The sequence below is a fragment of the Passer montanus genome, unplaced genomic scaffold, assembly GCF_014805655.1.
Source record: "Passer montanus isolate IOZ18808 unplaced genomic scaffold, ASM1480565v1 scaffold8, whole genome shotgun sequence".
NCBI lineage: Eukaryota > Metazoa > Chordata > Aves > Passeriformes > Passeridae > Passer > Passer montanus.
The window spans coordinates 15,078,411-15,105,864 of NW_024373256.1; the positions used below are offsets into that span (position 1 = coordinate 15,078,411).

Sequence of the window (27,454 nt, forward strand, 5' to 3'; positions counted from 1 at the left end):
GGCCCCGCAGCGCTCGGGCCGCGGCCCCGGAGCACGAACCGCCCCGGGGGCGGAGCGGCACCGCCCCGCCGGCCCGGGGCACGGAGCGGGGATCGAACCCGCGACCCCCGGACACCGAGCTGCCCCGGCCGCAAGGGGGCGCCACGGCCCCGCCGCCCGAGCGGGAGCGGGAATGATCACACACCGGGATCGGGAATGATCACACACCGGGACGGGGAATGATCACACACCGGGATCGGGAATGATCACACACCGGGACGGGGAATGATCACACACCGGGATCGGGAATGATCACACACCGGGACGGGGAATGATCACACACCGGGATCGGGAATGATCACACACCGGGACGGGGAATGATCACACACCGGGATCGGGAATGATCACACACCGGGACGGGGAATGATCACACACCGGGATCGGGAATGATCACACACCGGGACGGGGAATGATCACACACCGGGATCGGGAATGATCACACACCGGGACGGGGAATGATCACACACCGGGATCGGGAATGATCACACACCGGGACGGGGAATGATCACACACCGGGATCGGGAATGATCACACACCGGGACGGGGAATGATCACACACCGGGATCGGGAATGATCACACACCGGGACGGGGAATGATCACACACCGGGATCGGGAATGATCACACACCGGGACGGGGAATGATCACACACCGGGATCGGGAATGATCACACACCGGGACGGGGAATGATCACACACCGGGATCGGGAATGATCACACACCGGGACGGGGAATGATCACACACCGGGATCGGGAATGATCACACACCGGGACGGGGAATGATCACACACCGGGATCGGGAATGATCACACACCGGGACGGGGAATGATCACACACCGGGATCGGGAATGATCACACACCGGGACGGGGAATGATCACACACCGGGATCGGGAATGATCACACACCGGGACGGGGAATGATCACACACCGGGATCGGGAATGATCACACACCGGGACGGGGAATGATCACACACCGGGATCGGGAATGATCACACACCGGGACGGGGAATGATCACACACCGGGATCGGGAATGATCACACACCGGGATCAGGAATCACAGACGGGGAGCAGGGGAACACCGGCATCATGGAAACATTTGGATCAGGGGACCATGGAGATCATGGAACCCTGGAATCCGGGAAACGTCGAATTACTGGATCAGTGAATGACTGGGATCATAAGAATTATGGAAACATTGTAATTACGGAATCGTGGAATCACTGGAAACATGGAAACACAGAATCACAGAATATCGGAATAACTGAATCAGAGGGGTCGTGGAAGGGTTTGACTGGGAAGGGTCACTCGGGACCATCCCACCCCTGCCATGGCAGGGACACCTCCCACTGCCCCAGGCTGCTCCCAGCCCTGCCCAGCCTGGCCTTGGGCACTGCCAGGGATCCAGGGGCAGCCCCAGCTGCTCTGGGCACCCTGTGCCAGGGCCTGCCCACCCTCACAGGGAACAATTCCTTCCCAACAGCCCATCCAGCCCTGCCCTCTGGCAGTGGGAGCCGTTCCCTGTGTCAGTTCCCCGCGGCACTGGGAGAGCCCGCAGCTGAGTGCCCCGCGCTGTCCTTTCCCCAGACACCCGCGGCTCCCGGGCTCCCCTCACGGCAGAGCCGCCTCAGCCCCGCCATCACACCCGCGGCCCTGCCTGCAGCGTCACAACCGCGCGCCCCGTGACGGCAGCGCCGCGCGCCGCGGCGAAGGACACGGCGCCCGAGCGGGACCGGAGCGAGCCGAGCGGAGCCGAACCGGGCCGAGCGGGGCCGAACCGGGCCGAGCGGGCTGAGGCGCCATGAGCGGCCCCGCGCAGGATGAGAGGCTGCGGGTGCAGCAGCTCCGCGCCCTGCGGCGCCGCTGGCTGCGGGACCAGGAGCTGAGCCCGCGGGAGCCCGTCCTGCCGCCGCGGCGGCTCGGGCCCGTGGCCGCCTTCTGGGAGAGCTTCCTGCGGCCCGGGGATCCCTGGCGGCAGCAGGTGAGCGGCGGGACGCGGGCAGCGCAGCGCGGCCTTTCCTGCGCCGCTGGCCCGGCCTGACCGTCCCTGTGCCCGCAGGTGCACAAGGTCTACCAGGGCGGCCGCTTCCTCATGCTGCGGGTGCTGCTCCCCGCCTGGGCCATCACCTACTACCTGAAGTACCACGTGCGGGTGCGTGCGGGCCCGGCGGGGTGACGGGGGGCCCGGGAAGGGCGGGGGTTGGAGCGGGGAGTGGTCCCACTGCGGGAGTGTGAGCGTGCTGCTCGCATTCGGTTGCAGATGAAGGAAGGTTGTTCTCCCGTGGCCTGTTCACCGCTTGTGTTGCCTTGCTGGGGTAGCACTTACGTATAAATTTAGTGTGATACTTCATCACAAAGAATCACCGCTTGTGAGACCCCACCTGCAGAGCTGCCCCGGCCCTGGGGCCAACAGCACAGGACCTGGAGCTGCTGGAGAGAGTCCAGGGGAGCCCTGGAGATGCTCCAAGGGCTGGAGCCCCTCTGCTCTGGAGCCAGGCTGGCAGAGCTGGGGCTGCTCACCTGCAGAGGAGAAGGCTCCAGGGACACCTCAGAGCCCCTGCCAGGGCCTAAAGGGGCTCCAGGAGAGCTGCAGAGGGACTGGGGACAAGGCATGGAGGGACAGGACACAGGGAATGGCTCCCACTGCCAGAGGGCAGGGCTGGATGGGGTATTGGGCAGGAATTGTTCCCTGTGAGGGTGGGCAGGCCCTGGCACAGGGTGCCCAGAGCAGCTGTGGCTGCCCCTGGATCCCTGGCAGTGCCCAAGGCCAGGCTGGGCAGGGCTTGGAGCAGCCTGGGACAGTGGAAGGTGTCCCTGCCATGGCAGGAGGTGGAAGGTTTAAGGCCACTTCCAATCAAAACCATTCCAGATTTATGGCAGTGCCCAGCTTCTCCTGTGTCCTAAGCAGAAAAGCTGTGTCTGAATTGTCCCTCTCCTGCAGGGACAGCCCTGGGGATAAGCAGGGCAGCAGTTGGTGTGGGGAGGGAAAGGGGCCAGCCCTGCCCTCCCTGGCAGCTGTGGCTGTTGCAGCCTCAGGTATTTCTCTAGTAGTGGAAGGTGTCACAAGACTTGTGCTTAGCACAGTTTCTATCCCAGAAGGGTCGTGGTGCCCATTTTGAACATCCTTTGTGCTTCCTCCAAGTAACTAACACTGCTCTCTTTGCCCTTTCCCTCTGTTCTCCCCCTGCTTCCAGAAATCGCCGCACGGTGTGGTTGTGACAAACCCACGGATATTCCCAGTAAGTCTCTCATGTCCTGTCTTATCTTCCAGCTGTGTCACACAGACAGGAAGGGGTTTCCAGGGAGCTTTGTGCAGCACCTGGGAAATGTCCAGTGAGGACTTTCCCAAGGGATGTACTGGGTCCTGTGGGCACTTTCACCTTGTCCACGGTCCCTGTTTCAGTATTACCTCTCTGTAGCACCTGGCTGTCAGAGCCTGGCTGATGCTGCCCATCCTGGGTGGAAAACACATTCCCTTTGGGAATGGCTGTTCAAAGCCCCAGTGATTATAAACACATGGAATCACGCAGGAGTGGCTCTGCTTCTCCTCCTTGTCAGCTCTGAGAATGTTGGTTCTGGCTTGGTCCCAGTTGTGCCTGAAGGTCCCCCACACTCAGGTGTCCCCAAAGAGTTCTGTCAGCTCAGCTTGGCACAAGTTGCATGAAGCAGAGAGTGCCACATTGTCTGGGGTCTTTTCTGTTTTGAGAACAGAAAGAACAGCTCTGAGCTGTTAGTGATTGGTGTAACAAGTCAGAGGGCAAATATTCTACAGAAGATTGGCTCTGCCCGTTCTGACTGCTGCCCATTTTTGGCATAACACCTCCTAATCATGCTCTGTCTAAAATAAAATTATAAAATATTCCATCCCAAACAACCACAAAGCAGCATGCTGAAGGCTGTTGGCCTCTGTCTTCAGCCTAATTTTTCAGTTAAGTTAGGTCAGCTCAGCAGGCCAAGACTGTGCCTGGAGCTGGAACAAGTGGCACTGGGGCAGCAGGTTGATTTTTGAGGGATTCCATGCTCTCCATGGGCTCTGGGCTCTGGGTTTGGACTCACTGATCACTGCTGGAGGGGATTATGCAGTGCTCTTAAGTCAAAACAGGCTCAAAATGTGTGGCTTCTGTTCTGTAGTAAAGGGATAAAGCAAGTACAAGGCTCCAGGTAATTTTGCTGTGATGTTATTCCAGCATTCTGGGCACGTTGGGGGAATGAGAGTGTTCTGAGTGAGTTGTGGTGAAATTCTTGCCTGGAAGCGGGGACAGTTGCAGGTTCCCTGAAGGAAGGCTGTGCAGGGAGAGTCTGGATGCCACAGGGAATGCTCACCATGCTCTCATCCCACAGGGGGACAGGATTTTAGAGACTGGAGAGATCATGCCACCCCTGAAAGACGAGCACCACAGGCACCACTGATGGCCAGGAGCCCATTTCTTCTGTGGGTGAATGTGGCCAGAGCTGCATCTGCTATGTCTCTTCCATAAAAGAGTCTTCATTCTGCATTGTCTCAGCTCCTCTGTCATTTACTGTCTCCTTAGTCCGTGTCATTCCAGGTGCTCCTCCTGTGGGAGTTCGTTATTGCTGGATCCTGGGCATGTCCAGGGCCCTTACCTCTCAGTGAGACCTGGCAGAAGGACAGCGTGGGCCTTGGGGTGATGAGGGAGGCACTCTGGATCCCAGGGGTTTTGGAGCAGGCTGCTCCAAGGAGCAGAGCTGAGCCCCTCACATACGCTTGGTCTCCTCCCCCACTCTACCAAACCCTTTTTGCCAACCCTTTCTGCCAGACTTCCAGTGAAAATGTATCTTCCACCTCTGTCATCCCACCTCTGCCTAGGGAGGGTGGCAGAAGAGGCACGGCTGCCAAAACCCCTTTTTACCACTCTTCCCTCTGCCTCCAGCCCTTTCTGAGGAAGAGTCTTCCAGCCCCCACATACCTGGGGCACTTTGTACTGGGAAGACTGGTCTCTGAAAGAGCAGTGATCCCTGTGAATCCCTTCCAACCTGACATATTCTATGATTTGAAGGCTTTAGTAGCTACTTTGGGGATAGGAATGGTTAAACCAGTAATCCCAAGGGTAACCTGGGTGGCTGTGACAGGATCCCCTCTTGGAGCCATGAGAGACCAGCCCAGCCAGTGTGTGAGGAACAGGGGACAGCTCAGAGCCCCTGTGCTGTGTCTGGGGACAGCCAAACCCCTCACAATGGCTCTGGTGGCGACTTGAACCATCAGGGCCATGGCAAACATGGGGAAAACTGCCCAGCAGTCAAAGGAGATGAGGCCATGGAGGCCAGGCCCTTGCCAAAGCCACATCCCTTTCTTTCCTTGGGTAAATGGTGCCTCAGGGTGGGACAACAAGTGGGGAATGAAGTGGTGGGGCAGTAGGATCCTCTGGGTCATCACTGGGGGGGCTGGGGGTCACTGAGGGGATGGGAGAGTGAGCAGGGGCTGTGGGGAGCACTGGGAAAGTAGAGAGTCACGGGTGAGCCTGGGTGTTGAGGGGTGGTGGGGTTGGTGGAGGGGCTGCAGGGGAGTGAGACTTGTCCTTCCCAAGGCCGTGGGGGTCCCTGTCACCACCCCTGCCCCAAGGTGTGCCCAAGGGCCACAGCAAGCCCACCCCCTGGCCAGTGACCTGGGGAGGCCTTCCCTCCCTGGCGTCCCCTAACACCTCCACCCCACTGATGGCAGCTGGAGTATCCCAAATCTCCAAGGTCCCTGTGCATTTGTGCAATGCTTGTGAGGAACTGTGGACTGTGACATCTCCTGGGGACACCACACACCCAGGGGGATGCCTGATACTCCCAGATGCCCCTAAGAAGGCCCTGATACTCCTAGGACTCTCCAGTTCCCCTAAGGAAATGCTGACAACTCTCCTCTAGTGAGAATTCCTCCAGGACTGCAGGGAATTCCTAGTACCCCCAGAGTGCCATGAACATTCCCACAGCTCCAGCAACCCAAGAGACACCCCAATCCCCCATGTCCCCATCATGTGGGGGCCAGGGGATCATTTTAGGCACAGACTCAGTCCCAAGGACAGGTGTGGGGCCCTGGCATCACCTGGGGGTTTTGGAACAGATAATCCTCCCTGAGTTGAGGGGATGGATACTTTTCCTTCAAGCAGGGAGAGGTCTGAGTGACATAACCACACCAAAAAAGACAAGAGCACCTGGAACATGCCCTGGCACAGCAGGACCATTCATCTCCATCCCCTCAGCTATCCCACTGTGGGTGACAGCACGTGGTGCTGGGCAAGCTGGAGGAACCATGAGCCTGCTGTCAGACCACACACTGCTGACAGCTGCTGGACCTGTGCAAAGAGCACAGGGCTCCACAAACACCGTCTGGATCTTCCCTGGGCCACCCCTGTATCCCTCAAAGTCATCGAGTCCAGCTTCCCTCATACCAAAAATGTGGGTGATGCATTCTCATGACAATGAAAGCAAATTCTTCTGGATTTGTACTGTATTGTTCCCTCAAGTGCCCTCAGTGTTGCACACACAGATATTACACACAGCACTACATCTTCTGCATCACTTTTGAGATCCCTACCACTAAAAACTTATCACAGATCAGTGATGGATGCACACACATAATCACAGAGTCATGGAATGGTTTGAAGGAACTTTAAAGCTCATCTTGTCCCATCCCCTGCCATGGGCAGGGACACCTTTGACAGTCCTAGGCTGCTCCAAGCCCCATCCAGCCTGGCCTTGGGCACTGCCAGGGATGCAGGGGCAGCCACAGCTGCTCTGGGCACCCGTGCCAGGGCCTGCTCACCCTTATACAATATATATACATTATATATTTAGTCAAGGGTTGCATTGCCTTGCACCTTCATTCCAACAGCTCAGGGAGGAAGATCTCCTCCCAAACTGATGGATCACATGGCTTTCTGTCCTGCCCTGTGACAGCCATCAGGACCTCCTCATTGCCCAGGCTGCAGCTGGAAGGGTTGAGGACAGGCACCAGGAAAGAGGCACTTGCCAGTGTGAAGTGGAGGTCACAGCAGAGGTGAGAACTGAGGGAAGGCTCATTCAAGTTTGGTGTCCTGGGAAACGACGACTGTGGAAGATCCTGGGCCGTGGAACATGCAAACCTTTCCTCTCTCTCACCTGAGGTGCCTCAGGCAGGAGCTGCTGGTTCCAGCACTGCCAGAACACAACGGGAATTCTCCTGTGCATCCTCCAGTCCCTGCCAACCCTGGGCGTGTCCCCCTGGGCTTGGCCAGCTGGGTCTGCTCCAGGCCACCTCCCATCCTCCGGGGTATCCATGGCACAGCAGCTGGGGATCAGTGCCAGGGGAGCTCACAGAGGGATCTGGAGCTGTGTCTGGGCTGACACACATCGATCCACGGCTGGATCTCAGCTGTGTGAGTCCATGGCATGGGGATGATGCCTCAAGTTTTAGCTTTGATATTTTTCAAATTCTGTGCTGCTTCAGTGTGCACTTCTGAGCTTCATATTAGAGGATGGTGAGCTCTTTTCACAGAGTAGGGAGACAAAACAATTCCTTCTATATTTGGGGACAAGGACAAATGATCCAAATCTCAGGCCCAAGAGCACAAACAACATGGACTGAAGAGAGAAAAACAAGGAGGATGGAACTGCATGGGCTAAAGCTGTAATTGGACAATTAACTCCAATATGCAAATGAGCAGAACTTACCAAAGTGAGAGACCCCGTGACCAGTCGTGTATTTTGTGATCATCTTGGGTTCACCTGGGGTGCAGCCTGGCTGGGCTCTTGTGCTGCCCAAGGTGGATCCATTGAGGCCTTTTAATAAATCCCTGCTTTATTCTTTAACTCTGTTCTAGCCTGCACAAGGCATCAGGGAGAGCTGGCTGACACTGCCCTCTGTCAGAGTTGGGAAGTGCTGGGTAGGGGAGAACCTTTGCAGCTGGAGGAAAGCAAGGTCTGTATGGTCAGAAAAAGCTTGGGATGGTCCAGAGAGCCCAGGCAGCTCCAGAAAAAGTCATGGAATGGTCATTTTAAGAGGCATGACAGGTGGAGGAGAAACTGGGCAACAACACCTGAAAATGATTGTTTTCTGTGATGAGGTTTCTCAGGGCAGAGCAGGAGGTGACATTCCTCTCGCCTTTCATTCCCAGGAATGCAGCTCGCTGCAATATTGATTCCTCTGCTGCACCAGCTGAATGTTTCATCCACTTTATCATCAATGACAAGAACAGGAATTTGTCTGGAATAACTGGAAACCGCCATCTTTCTCCAGTGACCATAGATGTGAGGGGCACTGCCAGTTATGGGCCTCAGTTTATCCAGTTAAAATTAGGGAATGTGGATCCCAGTTCATTGAATTTCTGACAGGCTGGCAGAGCTGGGGGTGCTCACCTGCAGAGGAGAAGGCTCCAGGGACACCTCAGAGCCCCTGCCAGGGCCTAAAGGGGCTCCAGGAGAGCTGCAGAGGGACTGGGGACAAGGCATGGAGGGACAGGACACAGGGAATGGCTCCCACTGCCAGAGGGCAGGGCTGGATGGGATATTGGGCAGGAATTGTTCCCTGGGAGGGTGGGCAGGCCCTGGCACAGGGTGCCCAGAGCAGCTGTGGCTGCCCCTGGATCCCTGGCAGTGCCTGGGACAGTGGAAGGTGTCCCTGCCATGGCAGGGGGTGGGATGAGAAGAGCTTTACATTGCCTTCCAACCCAAACCTTCCCACTGTTCTAATTCCTAACTGAACACACTGAAAACATCTGCTTTCTGAAATCACTTTCTAACTGGGCAAAGTTCACTTCATACATTTATCCTCCAAATAAAGATGGCCAGGCTGGTGACACAATTCCAGCCAGGAACTCCCTGCCATGCCAGAGCTGGGGTCTGTGCTGTGAAGATGTTGAAGCCCACACAAGCAGCAGGGACTCCTCTGCTGTGCTCTCACACTCATTAATAACCTGAGCACAGCAAAAGGAGTTGAACCCAACTCCCCACACATGTTTTGGGAGCTTTGAGGAGCCACCTGCTATTCCATAAGGCTGAAGAGATCAGGGATGAAGGCACCCAGCAGCTCTCATGAGACCTGTGGGGCCAGAACCTGGGCACCTGAGGGGACCTCATGTGGCACCAGAGTGCAGCACTGAATGTCCCCGAGTGCCCAAGCTGCCACTCCAGCCACTGCTCCACAGCTGGTGACAGATCTTACTGCAAACACCATGGTGGGGCAGCAGATTCTTTTAAGCCCAAATTCTCCCTTTCCCCAGGGGATCCTGAGAGATTTTGCCCTACAATGGGCAAGGCAGCCCCACTGGCCACGGCAGGATTCCTGGGGATGTTCTGTGCAGGGCCAGCAGTTGGACTTAATGATCCTGGTGGGTCCCTTGCAGCTTGGGATATTCCATGATCCTGTGATTTTGGGGATTCCTGCTGTGTGCTCAGTCCTCAGGGACTGCTGGAGCAGTGAGCCCTCAATTTCCCCAGACCAGGAATTTCATCTGTGAGTGAGGACAGCATGGAGCTGCTTCTCCCCTGGCCCACCCCAAAGAACAGCAGCAGAACTGTGTCTGCAGCCTCTAGAAAATATCTTACTGCAAATAAATGTGTTGATATGACTGGCAGTTACATTTTACAGAGGGATGAAGGGAAGCCCAAGCTCTTAATCGGCTTTTGGTCCCTGCATTGTCCTACAGGTCTCATGAACATTTGCCATTTCAGCACCCCTCAACTGCCCACAGAGAAAGCCCGGGGTGCCCTTTGGGGAGGGTCCAACAGCCTGAAGACAACATTCTCCCTCTTTAGCAACTGTCCTGTTCCACTTAGCAGCCAATAGTCGCCCTCCAAGACTGGTGGCTTAAATGACGCTGCTTTGGCTGGAACAAGGACCCCTGATTTCCCATGAGGGTGTGCCGGACCAGCCGGGCTGGGTCCCGCGTGGCACAGAGAGTGCAGCAGGTGCTGCACGAACTGCGCTAGCTCTCATCTCCGTGGGATGGGAGGGTTTGAAGGTGCTTCTTCACCCGGCGAGTGTGGCCTTGGGCTGGGTCTGGACTCGGAGGCCGGGAGGGCCAGGCCGCACCCGCAGCTGCCCCGGGCCGCGGCCCGGCCCCGCTGCTGTCCCACGCCGAGCCGCGGCTGCACATCGCCCGCAGCGCCAGCGGAGCCCTGCCGGCTCCACCTTCGCTTCATGTGCCGCCAGCTCATTAAAGCTGTAATTACGAGCGGCTTCTGCCCAGGTTGGCTCAGCCGCGGGCTCTGCTCCGCACAGGGAACGCCCGGATCCTCCATCCCCTCACGGCGGCGCCTTCCAGGGGAGCGCCGGGGACGCTCAGGGGCGGACGGAGCCTCCGTGTGAGGGCTCAGGGCCACGCACCCGCCTTTCTCAGACCGCGACCCCGGACGAACGGAGCCACGGGATACTCGGAACACGCCAAGACCCTCGGGACCCTCCGGCACCCTCAGCCCCGGCACGTCCCAGCGCCGCCAGCGCCGCCACCCCCGGCCGGGAGTCGGCGCTCTCCCACGGGCCGCAAGGCACGCTGGGACTCGTAGTCCTCGCCCACCGCACGGCGCCCGCCGCCCCTCACCGGACGCTGCGGCCCGCGCCCTCCGCGCGCCCGGAGCTCGCCGGTCCCTCGGCGCCGAACCACCGCCGCTGCCCGGGGCTCCGCCGGGCCTGCCCCGGCCCCGAACCGCCGCTCCCTGTGCCCCGCTCGGCCGCCGCTTTCCGCTTCCTGCGCGCGGCGCCCCTCGGGGCTCGTAGTCCCGCCGCGCTATTCACGACGGTCCCTGCGCTGTCTCCGCGCCGCACGCCCGCGGCCGGGACGGGGCGCTGCGCCACGGCGGCGGCGTAGGGCGGGCGCGGGGCTCGGGCGGGCGGGAGGAAGGGCCGGCGGGGCGGCCGGAGGTGCCTTGCCCGGGGCTTTGGAGAGACCCGGCGGCGGCGGGGCCCCGCTCGCGCCCCGGCCCGGCCGCGCAGCCGGAGGGGTTTAACGGGCGTGAGGGTCGTGCAGCAGCCGGGGGGACGGGCGGCTCCGTGACCGCCCGGGCTAGGCTGCGGTGCCTGAGCTGCCTTCGCCCGGCGCGGCGAGGTCGCAGCTGCCGGCTCCTGCCGCGGGCAGGGGAGCCCCGCTGGGGGCACCGCCGGGGGCCGGGCTGGAGCCCGGCAGAGCCCCCAGCGCCCCGGGCTGCCTGTCCTGCAGTTCTTCACTCTCACCTCCAGCTTAGACACCCGTGCTGGGGCTGAGCACGGTTTTATGCAGAGTTTCTCAAGGCTCTGCGAGTTTGCCCTTTAGAATCAGCTGGCTGGCTCTTATCCTTGGGTCGTGAACATCCTAAGCCTGTTGGTCCCAGTGTCTCATCAAGACCCCTGGATTTTGCTGCATGTCAGCTCAGCTGCAGATGAAGCACCTCAGCCTCCAGGTCCTGGATGCAGGAGTCTTAGAGGATGGAAGAAGCTCTGTACTTGCCAGCTTCAACATTTACTGAGCTCTGTGCTCTCCCTGCTCCTGGGATACATCCCCCCAAGCCCCAGGAAACAACTGTTCAGGATGGTCATCCGTGGGCCTGTTAGAGGAGATGGGATAATGTGAACGTTGTGTTTGAAATGTCATACAGTTTCCTCTGAGCTGGGGATCTCAGTGGAGCTTGGCGCTCCAAGGCCTGCAGGCCCGGGATGCGGCTGGGTGGGTTCCCGTGGTTGGACAGAAGGTTATGTGGGAATTGCTCTCTGCACGTGGCCTGGGGCACTGGTGCAGGACAGTGCTGCACTGCTGTGAGTGGGTCAAGGGCTGTTGGAGACTGGGAGATGTGTTTGGAGGGAGCCAAGGTGGAGGTGAGGGGTGCATATCCCAGACTGTAGCTCTGAATGCAGAGATTTTTTGCCACACTTTGCACATTGTCATCTGGGATTTGGAGGGACTTGTGCTTCAGGGCTGTGCTCTTCCCTAAACTGGAGCAGACCTGCGGTGACAGACTGGCTGTCTGTGACTCTGAGAGTCTGCTGGTGGCTTTTGTCTGGCCATTTTTTGAGATCCTGCTGAACAGCCTGGCTTGTGCCCCTGAGTGCACCAGAGCAGGGCTGAGCTGTCTGAGCATAACCTGTCCGAGGCATGATTCAAATTACCCTGATTTTATGTGTGTGGGGATATTAACTCATTTCAAGTTGCATCAGCTTCTGTTTGTGTCCAAGGCTTTAACAGTTGAAGGCAGAAGGCAAGACCCAACACTGGTCCCTTCCCAGGAGGGGTTGAATGGCTGGAGAGCCCTTTGAAGGTCTGATGTGCCTGGCTGGGTTTGCTGAGCCCGATTGCTTTGGCAGGAGGGAGAGCAGCCTCCTCCAGCCTGATGACTTGGTGCATAAGGGAACTGGAGGCGTGGGCCAGGCACGGTGTCTCCTGAATCAGAATAAATCTTGGAAAACAACCCAAAAGTGCTAAAGTTGCACGTAAAAAAGGTCAGGCGTCATGCCCAGACTTGGAGCTGTCTCGTGTTGGTGGAAGGGCTGGGTGACCCCATAGAGGAACCTGGATGCCCCCAGCAGATGCACTGATTACCCCTCACTCTCCTGCTTGTTCCCCCCTTATCTTTGCTCTGGGCAGCCTTTATCTTTGCTCAGAATTCCACTGGCTTTGCAGAGGGAAGTGGCCACGGCTCTGGTGTTCCCTCAGGCGGCTGAGTGCAGTTGGCTTTAACTCGTGGAAAACACGCTGCTCTCCTCTGTCCCGAAGGTTTTGTGGGAGCTTTCCAAGTCTGCACTGGTTACACGTGAGCTCTAGAGAGACTCAGCCTGTGTCATGTGTCCATGGTAGTGTTGTTCCCTGCTAGTGGAAACATCATCTGCTCCTCAGTGGAGAAATGCTGTTTTCTTCCCATCTTCTGCTTCATCTGAATCCAGGCTTGCTTTTTTCTGGCTTTGTTGTGACCCTTCCTGTGAGCAGAGGGGTCTGGGAAGGATCAGACCCTGTGGCATTTCTCCAAGTGAGCAGAGGGAAGCTGGAGTTGAGGGACTGTGGCTGCCTGCGGTCAGAGGAGGCAGATTTGGACAGTGTGTGTCAGCCCAGTGTCCTGCCACCATGGCTCCTCCCAGTGCCCAGAGCTGGGGAGAACCTTGTGAGCCCCCGATTTGGTGGAACCTGGGGCTCTGATCAAGGTCACACTCGGTGCAGCCTGTGGTGGGAAAGCTGCTTATGCGGGTGGGACAGGTGAGTCAGTGGCTTCCTCCTCATTTTCCGTCATAATCCCACTCTCTGGAGCGAAGTGAGCTGTCTCCCTGCTCCTCTGCATCTGCCTGTGTTTGCCTCAACCTTGCTGCTTGCTGTTGGAGCCTTCTGAGAGGCTCCCTGCTCTCCAGGCCACAGTCACCGAGCTGCTCCGAATTTCTGTCACATTTGCTGTTTGGAGTGTTGACACTTCCCTTGCGTTTAGCAATGGCAGCTGAGGAAGCCAAGAGAGGCAGAAGAGCTGCTGCCTGCTCACGAGAAACATTTAACTCCTGCCCTCACAGCTCCCTTCCCCGTGTGCTGGCAGCTCTCAGGTTGGCTGAGGAAATGCCGGTGGTGTTCCCAAAATTCATTCCTGTTCAGTTGTTCAAAGGATGAGGGGGGTTTTTGTGTGCCATTTCCTCTTGCTCTGGAAGAAAAAAACGCTGGTGCCCTGGTGCCTGGGCAGAAGGGAGAAGGGGGAGCCCTGGCAAGGAAATAGGATCCAGAGAAATGTGTCACCAGCAGAAAGAGCAATTGTTTTCCTGCATTTCCATGGCAGAGCCTTGTCCTGTTCAGGCAGCCCGTGTTTGACAGCCAAGATAATACATTTATATTGATGTAATTAGTGGGACGTGGAGTTTGCTGAATGGCTCGGGGGCAGCCTGCTTTTCAGACTAACTCCAGCAAATAGATCAGGGAGGATTGGAAAGCTGCCGTGGGTTGCTGGAATTGGCCCGTTGGGTTTCTGGAGGTTGAATACATAACTGCTGATATTTCCTATTGTGCTGTACCCTGCCTATTTGAAAAGAAAATAACTCAAGGGAACATGGGGCTATTTTTGCCAGCTTGAGATGATCAAGTTTGATTTCTAAAAACTGAAGCAGAGTCTTTAGGCTTGCACATTAAAACCAGTGTTGGAACCATATCTCTGTTCCTCCACCAATGCGTGCCTCCACACTTTGCCAACGGTGTAAACTCTAATGAGTGTTCATAAAAAAAGAAAGAGCTTTTCTGTTCCTGCAGTGCAGCCCCTTTTGTAGGAAATGCTGTGGGCCTGAGCAGGCTCAGCATCAGGGACGGTGGCAGTGACACTGTGTCAGGGGACTGAGCTGGTGTCCTGCCCCAGCCCTGGCGTGAGCAGCCCTTGCCAAACCTCAGGGCTGTCAGTGCATTCTCAAGTAGGTGATATAGAGACCAAGACCTGACAAAAAGCTGTTGTCCTCCAGTGATGCTGCCCAGCTGCATTTCTAACGTGACACCAGTGGCACCAAAGTTTTCCCTTCAGCATCTTGTTCCCAGTCCCAGCCCAGGTGATTTCAGTATACTGAGGATATCACAGGCAGCTTCCCAGCTTGTGTCCTGCTCCTGTAACAAAAAGGTTTGCAGAGAAAGTTGCTCATGGACAGCTTTGCTGGCAGCAAATCCCCTGTGTTTGTGCTGGTCTGTGGAAGTGGGAGCACAGCACCAGGGTCTTTGTGTGCTGAGCTCTGTCCTCTGCTGTGGTCACCCACAACCCACAGAGGCTGCAGCACTGATGTGGTCAAGGTCTTGCTCTCCAGCTTGCCCCTTGTCAGTCTGCTTCCCGCAGACTCAGGCCAGCAGGCAGAGCTCAGGAAGTCCTTGGAATTTCAGCCCTGCCCAGCAGGTCTGTGCTGAGCTGCTGGGTGCTGAGTGCTTTCCCTTCCTGTCCCATGGAATGTGCAAGGATGCTGATGTGATGTGGCACTTGCTCTGTCTGCTGGTGTTGGTCTCACTGCCTTTCCCTCCTGAATCTCCCACAGCTCAGCAAGTTCTTTGGAGGTGCTGTAGGCCTGGAATTCCTGTGTAGCTGCAGAGACCCTTGGGCTAAAAGGATCAGGGTGGTCCTTTTGAGCCTGAAGAGTTCCTGAATCAGTCCCTGATTTCCTCATTACTGGTCCCCAGTGGTGTTCCTGGCCCATTCTGTACACCCTCCCTCTGCTGCCTGGTTCTGTTAGCAGCACCTGTCCAGCTGTTCACCACAGGGCACCTTCTCCGCACTGCCTGGAACTGTCAGTGCTGGGGAGTGCTGGAAGAGAAAAGCTCTTTGTGAGTTCACCATCACCTCCCCCACGGGTATCATGCTGCATCTGATGGTGTGGCTGTGGGGATGGTGAATAAGGTGAGGGGCAGAATGGGGTCCCTTGCTCTGCCATGCTGCTGAAGAGGCTCACTGATCACATGGTGCCAGGTGAATCCTTATTTTTGTCCTCCCTCCCCAGCCTCAAATAGAGGAAGTGAGAGTGTGCTGGAGAGCCAGACACTTATGGACAAGGGCTCTTGTTGCCTCCATCTGCTAAAAGCCCGTCCCAAAGGAGATAGCACTTTCCCAAAGCAGGAATTTCATTAAACCAGGTTGTTTTGAGAGCAGAGAGTATGAAGGAAGAAGGGGAAATATCTCAGAGGATGGAGGTTTGCTGAGGCAACTACTCAAACGTCATGGCTTCTGGGGGTGGGATGGGCATGTTTGGCGTAATCAGAGGAATTTGTACTTCAGAATCTCCAGGAGATGTAGCTGGTAATGATGTCCTGGCTATGCAGGGTAATTAACATCTGTTTCTGTATTTGAACATTCAGGCAGCGTGCCCCGCCAGACATCGCTGCGTTCCCATCTGGCCCCTCAGGAGATCCTGCCCTGTTGCTAATTGTCAAGAGCTGTCCAGAGTCCTCCTGCATGTGACCCCGCTGTGCTCCATCCTGCTGTGCTCCTGAGGTGTGCCATTCCCTGCTCTGGTGACAGCTCCCACCACGATGCTGAGCAGCGGCCGCCGGCAGGGAGGGAGGCCAGTGGTGGGCACGGAACTATAAACTCCCAGCCAAAGGTTCTGAGAGCACAAGTGAAGAGTCTGAATTGACCCAAAAGCTTTCTCCAGGGGGGACCAAGCTCCAGCTGGATGTCGTGGGAAGCTCTGCGAGCTGGAGTTCAAGGGGATGCTGATTGAGGGACCAAAAATGTGAGGTTGGTTGTCTCTGCTGGTGCCATGCTGATGGGCCCGGAGTCTCAGCAGTCATCTATTCTTACGTGCCTTTTTTCACTCTCTGTCCAGCAGCTTGGGACAGCAGCTGCTCCTTCCAGGCTTGGTGTGCTCCCAGTGCTCGGTGCAGGGACCTTCTAGCATGCTCCTCCAGCCAGGCCACTCAGCGGGTGCCAGCAGCGGCCGCTCGGGACCAGGGACACCAGGCTGACCCTACCGTGACTGGCACTGGACCTGCCAAGCAGGAATCGTGTTGGGTGAGAGGCATTTCTGACTCAGCTGGCACTGGGCTGGGCTGGGAGGGGCTGGAAGGAGGGAGACCTTCTCTCCTCTGGTTTGTGAGCACAGTTACCCTGCTTCGTGTCTCTCGTGCCTCTCGTTCTTGTCTTTCTTCCTTGTTTGAGTTCATCCTTTGAGTGTTTCTGTGCTGTCTGTGTGAAGGCTGCGTGCTTAAATGGGTGGGGATACCAATGTCCTCTGGTTTCCTCATGGCCAAGAAGGAACTGTGAAAGTGGAAGAGAAATTGTGGGGTCTGCCAGCACCTCGCAATCTTAATCTCACATGGCTGTCCCAGGGTGTGCTTGAGGCAGTGCAAGGGCAGGGCAGTAAATAAAGAAGCTGCATAGCTTTGCCTGCACTAACCACAGAGCTGTGGCACTTCCCAGCCCACTGGAACAGAGAGGTGACTGTGTTGTGCCTTGTGTGGCTGGGCTGCTCTCAGCCTGGGCACTAAGAGCCCGGGCTGTGGAGGCAGGACGAGGTGCTGGGAAGCCAGTCTGAGCTTGGACCATCAGGAGACATTTGCAGCGTGTGGTGGTGTTGTCCTTGGATTGAAATGATCCAGGCTGATGTGGCCTCATCCACGTTGGGGCTTTGGATTAATCAGATGGACACTGGTGCTTGCTGTGTGGTGGCCCATCTGGCCTGGCTGGTTGTTCATGGACTAGCTGGAATCTTTATGCGTTGCTGATGCCCAGCCACAGCAGAAGGTCTGCAGGAGCCTCTCATAGCTTTGGTCAGTGAATCCAGGCTGTGAGCACTCTGGTGTTTGAGTGGTGACTGTCACCAGGCAGATGCTGGTCAGATCTCCACCACAGCTTCTTCTCATGGCTGAGAGGGATGAGGTGGTGTTCCTGCTCTTGGATCTGTTTTGACACAGCCTTGGAGTGTCTTCCAAAAGCTCCTGCCCTTGTTCCTGTTGTCTGACTTTGCCATGTCTTAGCAAGCAGAGCCTGCTGGAGGGGAGCCTGGGGTCTGCAGCACCACACCAGGCTCAGGCCTGTGGATGTGTCTTGCAAGGCACGTGGGAGTGGCTGCAGTAACATGATCTCCTCTCCATCTGCCCCTGGTTCAGGATGCAGCCAGCAGCCCTTGGTTAAAGCTCAGCTCCCTCCTCATGCTGGAGGTACCTCGTGTGGCTGGCTGGCTTTGCTCCACCATTCCTCAAACCATCTGCATTGTGTTTCAGCCCTCTCAGAGTACAGCCTTTTCCTCATGTGACCATTGTGTTTGTTCAAATGACTGTTCCCAGAAAATATTGCTTAAGGTGTGTGTAATTGAACACATCCTACAATTCCAGCTGTACTGGTGTAGCTGAAGAGGAGCCACTTGTGATGGAGACAGTGAGCCAGTAGAACTACTCTGGTGAGGAGCAGGGAGGGTTGTGGTGGTCTCAGGCACTGTTTTCTTTGTATCACTTCCTTGTACCAGGTGTTATTCCACACCTGTAATACCAATACAGTATGATCTCCTAACAGAAGCAATGGCATGGCTGCCACATGAGTGTGCAGAAGGATTGATGTGTTTCTCAGGTGTCATCTGGAGGTGGAGAGGTGCTGAGCAGTAATGTGGTGCTTTCTCATTAAGTGATTGTGCTGAGCTGTGCTTCCCTGTTGCTCAGAGAAGCTGTGGCTACTCCATTCCTGGAAGTGTTCAAGGCTGGGTTGGATGGAACTTGGAGCAGCCTGGGATAGTGGGAAGTGGCAGGGGGTGGCAGGAGCTGGGCTCTAAGGTTCTCTCCAACCCAAACCATTGTTTGATTCTGATTCTAGACAAGGAACTTCCTCTCTGCCCCCTGAGTCTGTCCCACCTCCCCATTCTCTCCCAGTTCCCTCCCAGTTCCCTGTGCTCCTGGGGAATGCAGGGGCCTCTTGTGCAGCTCTCAGCAATTATTGTGCTTTTATCTCTTGGTTGTTTGTGATGGAAATGCCAAATGGCACCATTGTCTGACAGGCTTCTTCCATCTCTGTGCTTGCCTGAGGCACAGCTAGAGATGTGTTGGCTTAAATCTAGGCCAGTTGGTTGGAAACTGGGACGTGGTGCCTGATGAAAGCCAGGGAAGGCCAAATTGCATGAAAATGGCAGAAGGAAACAGCCATGTGCTGCTGCCTGTGTGGCTTGGGCAGGGCACTGCAGTGGGGACAGGAGCTATCTCTAGGAAGGGATGCAACTGGATGTGTCTTGGGCAAATGATATATTTATTGTCTGTCTAATCTGTGTAGAATTAAAGCTGTGACTGGAGTGTCTGGGGACAGTGTGCTCAGGGGACATCTCCACCTCCTGCCTCTCAGGCTTTGCTTTCCAAGTCTGTGCCCTGAGTTTTCACTGGCTGTGAGACTGTTTCTTGCTGCAATTCTCATCCCCTCCCTTCTGTGGTGGCCAGCCCTTCATCTGCTTATCTGTCAACTTAACATGACCTGAAGATACAATCTGTGCTGTCCTTTTGGGAGCGACCTCATGTTTGCTGTGTCTGGGCCTCTATGAATTTGGGTTGCTGAGTGATTGGGAGGAAGGAACTTCATGGGTCATCAAGTCCAGTTCCATGCTGCTGAAGATGGGCAGTCATCTCATGCAGGTCATGAACTTGTCCAGGAGCTAATTGCTGGAACTCATGCTGTGCTTTTTTCCCCCAGTGTTTCTGGAGCAGCTGGTCCAGAGGTCTGCCCTTGGAAAGGTTAGAAACCCTCCTCAACTTCCAGTGTCCACTTCTCCTGGGTTGGTTTGTTGTGCCTGTGTCATTGCAGAGTGTTAGCTTGCAGATGAGATGATGACTTGCACATTTTTTTCCTTCCCTGGTTCTCTGTAACCTTTATGTCCTGCAGCAGTTGTGGCTCTGGATGGAGATTTGTCCTGAGAAATGTGCTGAAGGCTGTTTTGCTTTCCCATTTGGGCAGCTTGGGCTGGCTGGGCCCATTTGTTTCCTCGTTGTGCTTTTGATTGTTTCAAGTGCAGGTGGAGCTGTGAGCTCCACCGTTTGTGAACGTTAGCGAGTACAGAAGAGCACTTTATGTGCTGCTGTCATTTCTGTCTTCTTTTTTAATGTTTGTCCTTGCTACTTGTGCCACCTTGCCCCTTCAGGAGGGACAGACGTCAGAAACATTTGAATCAAGGTGAACCTGTTAAAGCAGTGTATTGAAGAACCAGTGCCTGGCTCTTCCTCGTGGCTCTTATTCATGTTTATCTCTAGCTGTGAATGTGCAATAACAACAGTTCTGTTCAGCACAGGCTGGCACAGCCTCAGACAGGAAGATCTGCTGTTTACCAAGCAACACTCTGCTGTAAGTGAGAAAGAGGGGAAAAAAGTGGTTTATTGCTGCTGGGTAGCTCAGAGTGTAGTTAAACCTTTCTGAAAAAAGAGGAAACGAAGAGCACATGTGTTACTCAAGATGCATTTTTCCTGGCAAGAGTCCCGTGTGTGTGCTCTTCTTGCAAAGCATCCCTGCGTATGCTCCTTCCCATTCAATCCACAGCATATTGGGAGCAGGCAGGCAAGAGCTTTCTGTTTTTGTAATGCAACTGGTCTCAGCAGGCAGTCTGTCGAGGTGATTTTTCAGCCTGACATCTTTTGTAGCTGGGGCAGCCTGTGAGCTGAGTAGGATGGCAGAACTCTGCTGCAAGGATTATAAACACGGGGAGGAAAAGATCTGGAAATGAGATCTGCTGGTAAAGCTTCCCGGGATTGGATGCTGTGGCTTGTGTTGTTTTGTTCCTTCCCTGTGAGTCTCTGTGGCATTTCCTCGCTGCTGGTGCTGAGGGGGCCCTGCCAGCCCACCCACGCCGCAGAGTCCCCACAATTGGCCGCGAATTGCGGGACACACGCGGCTCGCTGCACTTCAATGGAGCAGTGTTAATTGACTTAATAGAGCACTGGGCTTGGAGGGATTTCCTTGTGTGGGTTTTCTTAAACGTGTGTGCACTCAGACCCTTCTGCAGCAGTGCCCTTGTTGCCATTTTCATGCTTGTTCAGAAACTGCTTTGCAGCTGTCAGTGGAGATGAGGTTTAAAGTTAACCCTTATTTTGAAAAATCCTTCCTGCTTCTCCTCTTTTTCTCCCTCCTGCTTGTGATTAAGATGCTGATTCCCTTTCAGATCTGTGTAATCCCCTTTCTCAAAGTGACCGGGATAGATTTCCAGTAGCTCCCTGGATTATCTGTCACTGGTTACAGTGTCCAGTGCAAGGGAGAAGAGGGAACTTGTTCAGCCTTGGATGCTGGTTGCTGTGTGGCCAAGCTGGCTCTGCAATACATCTCCTTTTCCTATCAATCTTTCACTTCACACTTCAGACATCTCTTCCTCTGCCTGCATACTTACAAAGAGTCAATGCTGGGCGTTAAATGCAGCTCAGCCCAATTCAGCAGCTGTGTATGAGTTTCTTCTGGGCTGAAGTTGGGCCAGAACCAGTTTCAAAGTAGCTGAAAGAAGGTAAAAACCCTCAAGCTTACCTTTACACGTTGGTGTCTGTGGCCAGAGACATGTGCTGCTGTTCTGGACTTTGTAGCATGGAGTGTGAGATCCTGTCCTATGCTGGTCTGGGACTCCAGGTTCAATTATCTTGTTACCTCATTAATAGCCCATCTGGAAATCTGCTTCCAGACAGTTCACTTCAGCTAGGGATATCTCTGCAAGTGGTGTACAGGTCTTATTTCTCACCAAGACCTGGAAAACAGCTCACTTAAAGCTTCCTGTCCCCTCAGTTTCCTGCAAGGCCAGAATATCTGACTCTCTTCCCTCAGCCCTCTGCCCCAGAACAAACATTTGGCTGGGTGAGTTTCACCCTTCTCTCCCTTTTCTGTGTCCTCCCATCTGCAGTGCTTGCACACTGCCTGTCATCCTCGTGCCTTGCACACCTGAAGACTCCTTGGCCCTGGCAGGTAAGGCAGAGCTTTCTGAGTCACAGAGCCCTGGGGAGCTCTGTGTGGAGCAGGAGGGCTGGAAAAGCCTCCCCCATCCCAGCTGAATGTGCCAACCACTGTCCCATCCCTCCAGTTGTACCCCTGCCTCAGTCTGTCCTTGGAGGTGCCTTCCCACCCCTCCCTGTTAGAAGCTTTGCAAGGAATTGGAACTTGCTGACACCTTCATTTCCTGCCAAGACTGCAGCACTTGGGCTGGCTTGGCAGATGAGGGCAGGGAGAAAGAACAGCAAAACTTTGTCTTGTCCCCAGCTGTGTGCAGGACACCTGCTCAGCACAGAGTGTTCCAGCTCACTTGCTCCTGCTGCACTTGAGCCGTGGAGCTCTCATTGGGTCAGTGTTTGCAGCTTGGGTTTCAGTGCTCTGTCTGCCTGAGGTGGGTGTCTTGTTGCTTGTCTGCTTTTCCCCTGCTGCCTTGTGAAAAAAAAGAGGATTTCTCCCTTCCTGTCCTGGGGTTACTTCTTTTCTCAGGGTCATCTCAGCCTGGTGAATTCCAACCGTGCTCTTCTTGCTGCTGGTGCCTGGTTTTGCACATCCTCAGGTCCTGCTACCCTGTCTGGAGCTGGAGGCTGGCTAGATCACAACAGTGCTTGAGTTTCTTTTCCTTCTTTGGCTAGCATACCATCAGACACTCCCCTCTGCATTCTTAGCTATCCCAACCTGCTCTGGCACTTTTTAACCTTCCTAGGCTGCCACATCTGGTGCTGTGCACCTTCCAGCCCTGCACACATTCCCTGCTTGCCCCGGCCTCCCTGAGCCTGTGCCTCCTTCAGGGGAGATCTGCTGGGCATGGAGGCAGGATTGGTGGGAGGCCAAGGGCTGGCCATTCCTCCAGGATGTCTGAAGTGGTCTCCTCCAGCTCGATGCTCCCACACAGCCCCAGCTCCTCCAGCTGTCCCTGAGCTCCTTGGTGTTTAAGGGTGTGAGTCACATCCTGCAGTCCCCAGGGAGGAGGCTGCTTCTCCAGGGCTGTGTGTGGGCACTGGGCAGTGAGAGCTCTTCAGGAGCCCTGGCTTCTCCCTGCCAGCAGCAGCTGACATGGCACTGAAGGCAGAGATCTCCTTCTTTGCAGGTGATGGTGGTACCAGGTCCCAGCACATCTGGCTCCTCTGGGAATGGTCATTGCCTCCAGGCTTCCAGAGCTCCAAGGGTGTTTGGTCAATGCTCTCAGGCACGGGGTGGGATTGTTGAGGAGTCCTGGTGCAGGGCCAGGAGCTGGACTTAGGATCCTTGTGGGTCCCTTCCAACTAAGGACAGTCTGTGGATCTTTGTCAGCCCCCAGGCAGAGGAGCTCACACAGCAGAGGGAGGAGAAGGGCTGGTACTTCAGCTTCAATCTTAGAACAGTCTCCTGCAGCTTCCCCTGGGCACAGCTTTGAGGGATGTGCTTCCTTCAGGTACATGGTGAGCCTTCTCCTGGGCCAGCTGCTGCCCCTCACCTCAGACCAGAGCTGTCTGGAGCTCAGTATGTCTGATGGTATTTTCATTCCTGGATCTTCCTGGAGCAAGGGAGTAGCTCAGAATTTACTTGATTTATAGGCTGGGGGAGTAGAGGAATTAATGAAGTGGCAAAGTCTTTTCTCTGAGTTTCCAAGGCTGAGAACCAAGAGAGGTTGGAAAATTCAAGCAGGAGCAAAGCTGGCTCGTGCCACAGGGATCAATAAATTACTAGGAAAAGGAGTGTGGGGGTATCTCATCACAAAGAGGGGCTGCTGCATGTGGGACCAGGGGTGAGTCTGCCTCCCTGGTTTCCACAGTGGCTGCAGCAGCTCCAGGGACCTCTGTCTCTTCTTCCTGCTGCGTGCCAAAGGAAGAGCTTGGGGGCTGATGCTAGCAAAAGTTGATCCTGCAACTTCCTAGATGCATTGAAACACATGGGCTAGTTCCCTTTTTTAATTTTTTTTCTCTCTTCAGAGCCAAAATGTACTTTGAAACTGGAGGGAAGGAAAGGGGGTTGGGTAGATTCCCACCCTTCCTGCCTGCTCCGCTGTGACACGAGAGCTGGGGCCCAAAGGGTCAGCACTGCTCACTGGTGTGGAGGAACAAGGTTATGTGGAAGCATCCAGGCAGCTGCTTTGCTGTCCTGGCAGCAGGAGGAGCTCCATGGGACAGCTTTGCTGTCCTGCACACTCTGTACACGCCTGCTGCCCAGGGTCTGGTGGAGAATTTGAGGGAGGGTCTGCATCAGGTACCACAGATAAGGTTAAGCAGCTGTGTGTGGCTTGGGGGTGGTGAGATCAAACCTGGTTTCATTTTGGAAGCAGTATTTTGGGAGCAGTTACCCAGCATCAGTTCAAACCTGGTAATTATTGCAGCTGCAAGGGGCAGAAAACCAAAAGCCAAACTCAGCATCTCGCTAAGGTGCCTAACTGTTAATTTCCCTGAGTGAGATCCACCCTTCTCAAGACACTTCAATCTGTTCACATTGTTGCTTCCTCTCCAGATTAGATAGGTAGAAGCAGTGCTTTGTTAATTAGAGGAAAAATGCTGCTCCCTCCTGCCAAGACAGAGGAACTCTTGGCAGTTTGCTCCCTTTTAGTGGCTGAAACATCCCATTCAGCCACGTGCCTGCAGGTCATATCCTAGGGCAGCTCCCTGCCCAGTGCCAGAAATGCCTCAAAAATAAGGCTGAGTGCTTCCAGAGAAGCTTTCTTCTTCTTTAATTGTCCCCTTCCCTTTCTGGGGTGCAGTTTCCATTCTCTCCTTGACTTCTTGGAGGCTCCTCATTTGCTTAGTGTTGGCCACAGGCGTTTTGGGGCTTGGCGTAGTGAGCACGTACGTGCTTTGCATTGGGCTGTAACACCACTGCCACTCCTGTTCTCAGACTGGTTCGCCCTCTCCCCACCTTTGGTCAACGCTCCCCCTTCAATATCATTCATTGGCTGCTCTCACCTGGCATGAGGATGACCCTGAGGAGAAGGATTTACTGCTTTGCCTGGAGAAATCGGATTTCACGCAGCACTCACAGCCAAGCAGCCCAGTTAGACCAGACAGTCTCGGAGATCACTCCGACTTAGCTAGGTTATCCTCCACCTATTTATAGCTCCCTTCCTCTCCCAGCTCCACCCACCGTGGGGTTTTACTGCAGGTTCTAAAGCAGGCTCCCAGCCTTTCCCCTCCCTGCAGGGCAGAGCTGCCTGTTCTGGCTCCTGGCGTGGAGCTGGTGGAGACGGGCGGGAGAGCGGCACCACGGTGGGAGCCGGCAGCGATGCGGGCAGCAGGCACGTCTGTCTCCTCTTGGGATGAGCTGAAACTGGCATTTCCATGGGCAGCAGGAGGAGGCAAAGGGTTCTGCTTTACCGGCTTGAGGAAGTGATCTTGAAGCAGGCTGTGGCAGTTTCACCCATCTCAAGGGGGAAAAAGGCTACTGATGCCTGGGCATCCTTCCTCTGTTTGGCTCAGCTTGCATTGAGGGGCTGTTCTACCCATTTTGCCTTTTCTTACCTGTTTTATCATGATAGAATCTGAGTTTTTGAGGTAAGAGGCAGTTTGTTCTTCTAGCAGGTGTCAGAGTTGCATCCCCTGTGCCTTTGCTGGTGGAGCACATAGGCTCCTGGGATGGGGTGGAAGAGCCAGAGACGCCCCAGGTGTGGGATGGCTGATGTCTCCAGATAGACTGAGCTGATGGTATTTAGAAGTGCTCTTCCCCTCACATCGTGTGGCTTCCATTTAGCCAGAAAATCAGATTTGTTACAAATTAACTGCTTGAGTAGCAGGAAATGAGAGAGGATGTGCCAGGGATTCACTTTGGGTGGATGTGCAGAAATCAGTGAAACCTTGCTGTTGGGTACTGGGGATGGGGCTGATGCACAGCAGGGAGGCATCCCAATTATACCAAGGAGGAGGTAGGGAAACTGTGTTCTTGGGCTTTTTTCGGATTTGTTTGGTTCATCCAGGCTTTGCAGGCTACAGAGACCATGACAGAGCAGTTAACATTCTCCAGTTAATGACCTTATGCAGGCACATTCTGGTATTGAGCTTGTAACAAAATTGCACCTGTTCCTTGAGCTGCTCCTTTTGGGAGTCTATTATCTATCAAGGCCTTTCTTGATCCCTTAGATCAATCCTGGGATTGAAAAGCTGTATTTTAGGACTCCTCATCTCAGCCTTTCTACAGCAAAAGTAGTTTCTTTGCAAAGGTCTTTCTGTGGTTCATTCATCTCCTTAAATCCTGGTGGGTAATTGAATAAGCTCAGCTGTGCTAATTTTTCCATCTTCCTTGTTTCTTCTTTTTTGCTCTGTTAAATGTTACCTTGATCCTGACATGCATCCAGATTGTCCTGCCTTTTCACTTGAAGAAGAGACGTGCATGTGTTTAAACTTCTTTTAATACAAAGGACATGAAATGTTCCTACAGTTTAATTGTGAGACACTTGAAGAATAAATTCCGAAAAGTAGGAAAGAGAGAGGGAGAAAAGGAGGAGCAAAGCCCCAGACTTGCTTGTGTGGGTAGGAGTGTGCTCAGGATCAGCTAAAACTTGCCTTGGGCTGAAAGTAAATAGTCACAGAAAATAATTGTGCAGATCCCCAGTCTGTCCAGTTCCGGCCCTACTGGGGTGTTAGTGGGAAACAGGAAAAGAGGAATATTTTATTTTACGTGTAAGCACACAAGCCATTCAGTCCTTGTAGCTGAATAACTAAAACTGGTGTGCCAGTCAGAGCCCAGACTAACCTGGTGTGTGTGGTCCCCAAGGGCTGCTGGTTTGGGCTCCAGGTGGGCCTGGCTTGTCTCATTTTCTGCTTCTTTCCCATGTGTGAAGGGCTTTGTGCTGGGTTCTGCTGTGCTTCCCTCCATCAGTCGGTGCTTCCCTGTGCAACTCCTGGTGCTTAACTTGGGGGGAGCCTTTTCTAGAGCCCCCGCACTCCCCATCTCCAGCAGCAAAAGCTGGATTCAGTGACACATCCCTTCCCTTCCCAGTGAGCTCTGGGATGGGGACCCTGCTCAGAGCATGCATTGATAGGCTTTAAAACTGGAGGGTTGTTGCTGAAATCGTACCTTATCTTTCTCTCTTTTTCTTTCCTTTTTTCCCCCCTTTCTCTGTGTTTGTTTGTTGTTTTTTTTCCAACTCTGATCAGAACCGACCTTCCTTTGTCCAGCGTGCTGGGATCTTTGCAGCAGCCCATGCCGCAGCGCCTCGCCCGTTCCACCCGAGCTGCCCATGCCACTGGCTTGGACCTAACCTAGGCTCAATCTCAGCGTGGCCTGGGCAGGGGGGAACCATGGGGAGCTCTGCCTCATCGCTGGCCGCAGAGACGGAGTCGGACCATGGCTTCGGTAGCTCGCCCTACCCGGGGCACCCGGCCGTGGGCTGGTATAGGAGCAGCCCCGGTGGCCCCGTGTGGGAAAGTGCCCTTATAACGCGGCAGCACCAGCACTTACAGCACCGGCTGCGAAGGTAAGGAGGAGGGAAGGAGCCTGCTCACCTGCTCCCCTGCTCACCTGCTCACCTCCCAGCTTCGGCCCGGCTGCTGCCTTCGCGACACGAGTTGCTTTGCATCCTACTGAGTGTTGGGTCCCTGCATTCAGAGGCTCAGTTCAGTTCCTCGGGAAGCCAGAGCCAAATTCGCACCGATCTGGGTGATGCCAAACCCTGGCTTTACACAGGGGGGCTGATGTCTCCTGCAGAATGGGCTGCAGGACTCATCCCAGCTCTTCTTCCCTCGCCTGAATTGTCAAGGTGGCTGCCTGGGAATGGGATCTCAGTTCCTTGTTTGCCACGCTCTCGTGGCTCCTTTTCTTTCTGGCCTTCCAACCACACTGTAGTGCCACAGGTGGAGGATTGTGTCTCCAGGTTGGGTGGCACTAAGTTGCAAGAGTTTCTGAACGTAGAAGAGCCAGAGAAACTGTTTTCATGCAAAAGCAGTGAAACACTTCTGAATAACAGATCTACAGGAATGAAACACACAAAAAAATAATTCCTCTTAAAAACATATTAGTGTTTCCAGCCCCCAATTCTTATCCCACCTTGATGAAATCAGCATCTCAGATGTGTCTCTGAGCTGTTGCCTCTGCCCCTTCCACATCAGCCACTTGCAGTGAGGAGTTTCTCTTGTTTTGGGGGGCTGGTGTCCTGTATTCAGTCTCTGACAGGTTGAGA

At 54.9% G+C, this 27,454-nt stretch overlaps 3 protein-coding genes across 9 annotated transcripts in view; 2 read left to right on the plus strand and 1 right to left on the minus strand.

Annotated features, from left to right (window-relative positions):
* Nucleotides 1-1,721: 1,721 nt before the first annotated feature.
* On the plus strand, nucleotides 1,722-4,532 carry NDUFB6 (NADH:ubiquinone oxidoreductase subunit B6). Of its 2 annotated transcripts, XM_039732121.1 has the most exons (4): nucleotides 1,722-2,017; nucleotides 2,096-2,188; nucleotides 3,231-3,275; nucleotides 4,378-4,532. In XM_039732121.1, exons 1-4 carry the CDS (start codon nucleotides 1,838-1,840, stop codon nucleotides 4,444-4,446), a joined length of 387 nt encoding a protein of 128 aa, XP_039588055.1. In that variant the 5' UTR covers nucleotides 1,722-1,837; the 3' UTR covers nucleotides 4,447-4,532. The 2 variants fall into 2 exon arrangements, with proteins under 2 accessions (XP_039588055.1, XP_039588056.1); XM_039732122.1 differs by lacking the exon at nucleotides 2,096-2,188 and having other exon boundaries at nucleotides 1,726-2,017.
* A 19-nt stretch (nucleotides 4,533-4,551) lies between these two features.
* LOC120512988 (translation initiation factor IF-2-like) lies at nucleotides 4,552-26,480 on the minus strand. Its single transcript, XM_039731876.1, has 3 exons — nucleotides 26,440-26,480; nucleotides 10,560-11,261; nucleotides 4,552-4,654 (listed from the first exon to the last, which is right to left on the minus strand). Exons 1-3 carry the CDS (start codon nucleotides 26,478-26,480, stop codon nucleotides 4,645-4,647), a joined length of 753 nt encoding a protein of 250 aa, XP_039587810.1. The 3' UTR covers nucleotides 4,552-4,644.
* CAPN15 (calpain 15) overlaps nucleotides 15,745-27,454 on the plus strand; it is a 51,456-nt gene continuing 39,746 nt past the window's right edge. For 2 of the 6 annotated variants that reach the window (XM_039732227.1, XM_039732230.1), the window contains exons 1-4: nucleotides 15,745-16,152; nucleotides 16,244-16,425; nucleotides 19,081-19,121; nucleotides 26,433-26,752. In XM_039732227.1, coding sequence (XP_039588161.1) covers nucleotides 26,577-26,752 — 176 coding nt within the window. In that variant the 5' untranslated portion in view covers nucleotides 15,745-16,152; nucleotides 16,244-16,425; nucleotides 19,081-19,121; nucleotides 26,433-26,576. Of the gene's footprint in view, nucleotides 16,153-16,240; nucleotides 16,426-19,080; nucleotides 19,122-26,432; nucleotides 26,753-27,454 lie in introns of all 6 variants that reach the window. The other 4 variants (XM_039732229.1, XM_039732233.1, XM_039732228.1 and 1 more) reach the window with 4 other exon arrangements.